Raw genomic sequence first — 5,999 nt, 5'->3', positions numbered from 1 at the left:
AAAGGAAGAGTTCCTTCTTTCTGCAGAGCCGGTCTTCTAGATTATTCTCACCAAACCATCTTCTGGTTTTCCTCTGGTATATCTCTGGGGGCCTTCTGCGGACCTTCTGGCGTCCCTCCAAACAGCTGTTGGCTCTCAAACTGAGAGCTTGTCCTCCAACCTCCGAACAGCTAATGGCTCTCAAACTGAGAGCTTGTCCTCCAACCTCCGAACAGCTAATGGCTCTCAAACTGAGAGCTCGTCCCCCTTCCTCTGAACAGCTGTTAGCTCCTCAAACTGAGAGCTGGTCCTCCTTCCTCCAAGAAGCTGTCTCTCAAACTGAGAGCTGGTCCTCCTTCCTCCAAGCAGCTGTAGGCTATCATCCTCCTCCTGCTCTGATCTCCCTGTGACGAACCATTTACCATTTTCGGAATTCTCTCCTATACCTGCATTCAGTTCTTCACCATCTTTATTTGCCTTCCACTAGGGTTATTTTCTCGCCGATTCTACGAAGTCCGTCGATCAGTTCATCCAGAAGACAGTTTACGGACGAACTATTTGAGTATCTTTCGACGGTATGCAGTTCATTCGAACATTTCCCACTCGTGTATTTTTCTCCTCGAGTTTTCGTCTTCGGAAATTTGTCAGTTGTAGTAGACTTCGTGCCTAAATTAAGCTCCTCTTCATTGACGTCCTCCGTTCTTGTGTTTTGTAATGATTCATGAGCTCTGAAGAAGTCCTCGCTCATGTCTTGCGCTGTGTCTTTCCGCCGTCTCTTTGTTTGGTTGCCGACTGATCTTTGGTTTATATCCTGAAGCTTTTCTTGGAGTCTCGAATCCTTTTCCTGTTCGTCCTTCCTGTCTTGGAAGCCCTGTCGTCTTCGAGACTCTCGATCGATTTCTTCTTTCTCTCTGGTGAAGGCATCAATGTCTAGCCTCAGCTTCTCCTGGGCCATAATAAGGTCCTCTTTTTCCTTCATGAGGTCTCCTCTCATTTGTATGAGGTGGGTAGCGAAGAGCCTCCTCTCATTCTGCAGGGCCTCCCTCTCCAATTTCATGTCCTGGACGAGCCTCTCTTGATTCTTGAGGTTCTCTTTCTCTCTTCTCAGCTCTTCCCTCCAGGCGACGAGTTCTTCGCAGAAAGTTTCCTTCTCTCTCTGGAGGGCTTCCCTATCCAAATCCACGGCCCTCCTTTGAGCGAGTTCCCTCTGAAAGGCGGTCTTCTCTTCATGGAGCTGCTGTCGCATAATGTCGAGCTCTGCCTTTTCCTGGAGGAAGTGTTCCCTTTCCGCATCGAGAGCACGTCTCTCATTCAGTAAAAGCTCTCTCGCTTCGTCGTTCCTTTTCATCTCGTCAACGAGGGCGTTCTTTTCCTCTTGCAATTTCTGTCGGAGTTGCTGTTCGACGATGATGGCAAGAGAGGGTTCGCCCTCATAGAGGCTGATGAGTGTATCACTTCTACTTGTCCTGGGAGTCTCTCGATCTCTGTACTCTCCTCTCTGCTGTCTTTCTGTGGAAAGCTCCTGCGACGACCATTCTCCGGTTCTCTCTAGAGAAACAGAGGACGAATATTCGTAATAGGCGGACTCTTCATAAGAGGACGAATATTCGTCTGTGTCTCCTGGAAAGTCTTCGCCTCTGTCGTCTAGAATATCTTCAAATCCATATGAGGATGAATATTCTACGACGCTTTCCGTTTCCTGAATGGTGCTCTCCTGTCCATAAGTTCCATTTTCCCATGGATTCTGGCACCAACAGTTTTGAACCTTTTCTAGAAGGAACTCGATGTCTCCTACTTTTGCTCGCTGGAGGAGCCACAGGTGGTTCTCCAAGTGTCCTCTCAGCGTGAAGTCGTTTCCTTCGTTTAACTGTTCTGACAATTTCTCTATTAGATTATTCATTTCTTTCAGAGCGTTCTTCCAACTCATCATCCCAAAGAACGGCTTCTTCTCCCGATCTTCCTTGAATTTCTTGGGCAGTGCAGCTTGACATGAGCATTTTTTGATGCTCTTGATCAAAGCTTTGAGCTCATCTGCTGCTGCCCTCTCGAGGTCCCGGATGTGATGTTCCAGGTGATCTATCATCGTGAGATTTGCAAAGACTGGCTCCTTCCTTTCTATCCGGATCATCAAATCGTAGATTAGTTCGTCCTTCTGTTTTCTCACCTTCTTCCATTTCTTCTTCTTTGGTCCTTCGAAGGCTTGACATTGGCAGTTTTTGGTCTCTGCTATGACTGCTGCCATCGCGCCTCTTCCAGCCAGAAGGAGGTCCAGTATGTGACCATCCAGGTGATATATGATGGAGAGGTTCTCCTCCGCTGGATCAATGCCTTCAACTTGTAAATACAGCGCATCCACTAAACGTTTCCGTTTTGCCAGCAACTTTTTTAGCTGCCTCCGGCCAAGACGCGGCTTTTCTTGTTCCTTCGGACCTAACGGTTGACAGCGGCACAGCTTGACTTTCGTAATCACCTTTTCCAAATGGTCTTTTGTGGCCGCTTCAAGATCATAGATGTGTTTGTCTAAGTGGTTTATTAAAATGATATTTTCAGAGACTGGATACAAGTTCTCCATCTGGTCCATCAACGCAAAGACCAGTTCATCTCTTTCTTTCTGTACTTCCTGCCACAACTTCCGTTTATTGTGTTCTGGGGGGCTTTCTTTGAAAGGTGCTCTTTGAGCCCTCCGTTCATCGTGCCTTTTAGGCTTTTTGGTAGGAGGTGGCCTTCGAGCCCTCCGTTCATCGTGTCCTCTGGGCTTCTGGGTAGGTGGTGGCCTTCGAGCCCTCCGTTCATCGTGTCCTCTGGGCTTCTGGGTAGGTGGTGGTCTTCGAGCCCTCCGTTCATCGTGTCCTCTGGGCTTCTGGGTAGGTGGTGGCCTTCGAGCCCTCCGTTCTTCGCGTCCTCTGGGCTTCTTGGCAGTAGGCTGTTCTTTCTGGGTTCGTCGCACTGGTTGATGCTCAGCCTTCCGTTTGTCTTGCTCTTTTCGTTTTTTGCCTTCACGTTCACGAGAGTCCATCGCTCCTTTGGACTTCTGCATCCTCTTGATGAGATCAACCAGCTGAAGCATTGTCCTCCGGCGTTGCGCTGTCTTCTTCGCACGCTGTCCTTCCGATGTAATAAATCCATATCCCCGATCTTCCACAGACCTGGGGCCAAGTAAAGAAGCCTCGTATCCGAGGCGATCAAAACACATACATGTTCCTGCTAGGAACATCCACAAAGCAATATATATCATAAAATTCATTTTTGGTTTGTTTTGCAATATCAAGCAGCAACCTGTCACTTGGCCTAGTCTTGGAAAATGCCGTGGAGTCTCAGAACTCTCTCCCTTCCTTCCCGGATTCTCGGAGACTGAAAGAATCCGGGAATGGAGTTCTGGGGAAGTCCGTCTGCTGCTAAGCCACAAACGCAAATTTTTAGCAGAATACAGTAAAGTAGTAACTATTTTCTCTGTGGGTTTTTCAAATTTTCACATTTTTTTCCAATATATGACAAGAAAACGCCATCAAGTTATTATTATTATTATTATTATTATTATTATTATTATTATTATTATTATTATTATTATTATTATTATTATTATTATTATTCATTATGTCGAAAAAGATACGATAATAAATCAATTTAAAAAACTCAGAGAGAGAGAGAGAAAGAGAGAGAGAGAGAGAGAGAGAGAGAGAGAGAGAGAGAGAGAGAGAGAGAGAGAGAAGAACTGGTACACACAAAAAGACAGTTTATTCATTTAGTTTTACTGTCCCCTTGCCTTAATTTAACCCACTGGTCCAGTGAAATTTAATAATACAAACAATTCTAAAATTATAACAATAAATACAATTATTAAACTATAATAATAAATAAGTTTCAAATATAAATAATATATATGAAAATAAAAATAAAAAATAAGAATTATAAAGTAATATTTTTAATGATAAAAATGAAAAATAATAAAAATAGAGGTAAGGATAAATACAAATAAATAATATTCAATTAAAATAAATGAATAAATAAATAAATAACTATATAAAAACGAATAAAACTAATTAATAAAAAGAAATAAAAAATAAAAATAAAAATAATTGTATAAATTAAAAATGAAAAAATAAAATACAATAAAATAAAATAAAAATAATGTATATCACAATGAATAAAATAAATAAATAAATAAATAAAAAAAAAAAGTATATACAAATGAATAAAAAAGTAAGTAAATAAATACTAAGCATATAAAATGAATGAAATAAACAATAAATAAATGAATAGATAAAAAAACAATAAATGAATAAAAAATAAAAACTAATAATATAAATATAAATAGATACATAAATATATTAAAAAAGAAACAATAATAGATAAAAATAAATAGATATATAAATAAATAGAAAAAAATAGATAAATAAAAATAAAGAAATAAAGTAAAATAAATAAAAATAAATAAAATATGAAAATAGATATATGAATATAAATAAAAATAAGTAAGTAAATAAAAGAAAATAATAAGTAAAAAATGAATAAATACAATAAATAAAAATAAAAATAAATAATAAATAAATAAAAATAAAACAATACATACATAAAAATAAATGAATATGTTAAAATAAATAAATCATTAAAAATGATAAACTATATAATAGAAACAAATAAATACGTAAATAACTAAAAGATAAAGAAGAAAAATAAAATGAATTTATATAAAATATAAATATAAATAATAAAAAAAGATAAAAATAAATAGATAAAAAAAATTATTAATAAAACTTAATAAATAAAAAATATATAAAGATGAAAAATACATGAAGAAATAAATAGAAATAAAATAAGTAAAATTAGAAATAAACCTAAATAAATAATAACTACAAATAACTAAATAGATAAGAAATATCAAAAAAATAAAAACAATAATAAAAATGAATATGAAAGAATGAAAATAATAAAAAATTAATAAAAATAGATAATACATAAAAAAATAAATATATAATTAATAAAATAATTAATTAAATAAATAAAAATAAAGAAAAAATCAGTGAAAATAAATAAATACATAAATAAATAAAGTCGAATAAATAAATAAGTAATAAAAATATATAAATAACTAAATAAAGATAAATAAATAAATGAAAATGAATAAAAATAAAAACATAAATTTCAACAAATAAATAAATAAAAAAAGGAAAATATAAAATAAATATAAAATATATATAATAAATAGAAATAAATAAAAAAAACTCAAAATGAATATAAAATAATTAATTAATTAATTAATTAATTATAAATAAATAACAATAAATAGAAATACATGAATAAAAATATATGAAAATAAAAAAAATTATAATATATGATAATAAATAAAATAAAAAAATAATAAAAATATAATAAAAATAAATAATAATAAATAAATAGATGAAAATGATTAGGAAATAAAAACTAAATATCTAAATGTAAATAAATAAAAATAAAAAATAAAATAAATAAAAATAATTAATTATTAAAAAAATAAAAAAAAAAAAATAAATAAAAAATAAAGAAAAATATATAAAGTAACTATAAAAAATAATAATTTAATTAATTAATAATTAAATACATAAAACAATAAATATCTTAAAAATAAATAAAAAATGTGATATATATATAAATAAATAAATATATATATGTATCTATATATATATATATACATATATATATATATATTAATATATATATATATATGTGTGTGTGTGTGTGTGTGTGTGTGTGTGTATTTATATATATATATATATATATATATATATATATATATATATATATATATATATATGTAAGTATATTATTAAAAGGAAAATAAAATGTGCTAAATAAAAATGAATGATAGATATATATAAAAAATACAAAATAAATAAATAAAAGTAAAATAAATGAAAATAGATAAATAAGAATAAGACAATAAAAAAAAATTAATCGATAAATAAAAAATGAACAAAAATAGGTAAATAAATAAAATGCACTAAATGTAAAAATAATAAATAATTAAACAAAGATATATAATT

General features: G+C 32.5%; 1 protein-coding gene across 1 annotated transcript; it reads right to left on the bottom strand.

The window, feature by feature from the left end:
* Positions 1 to 448: 448 nt before the first annotated feature.
* Positions 449 to 3,046, bottom strand: LOC135212214 (uncharacterized). Its single transcript, XM_064245658.1, has one exon. The coding sequence runs from the start codon at positions 3,044 to 3,046 to the stop codon at positions 449 to 451; it is 2,598 nt and encodes an 865-aa protein (XP_064101728.1).
* Positions 3,047 to 5,999: the final 2,953 nt, after the last annotated feature.

The sequence above is a fragment of the Macrobrachium nipponense genome, chromosome 19 (assembly GCF_015104395.2).
Source record: "Macrobrachium nipponense isolate FS-2020 chromosome 19, ASM1510439v2, whole genome shotgun sequence".
NCBI lineage: Eukaryota > Metazoa > Arthropoda > Malacostraca > Decapoda > Palaemonidae > Macrobrachium > Macrobrachium nipponense.
The sequence above is the reverse complement of the archived record's forward strand: the minus strand, read 5'-3'. Positions and strand labels throughout refer to the sequence as shown.

Coding starts and splice junctions, on each gene's coding strand:
- LOC135212214 (XM_064245658.1), bottom strand. CDS start 3,046: ATGCTTCAGCTGGTTGATCTCATCAAGAGGATGCAGAAGTCCAAAGGA.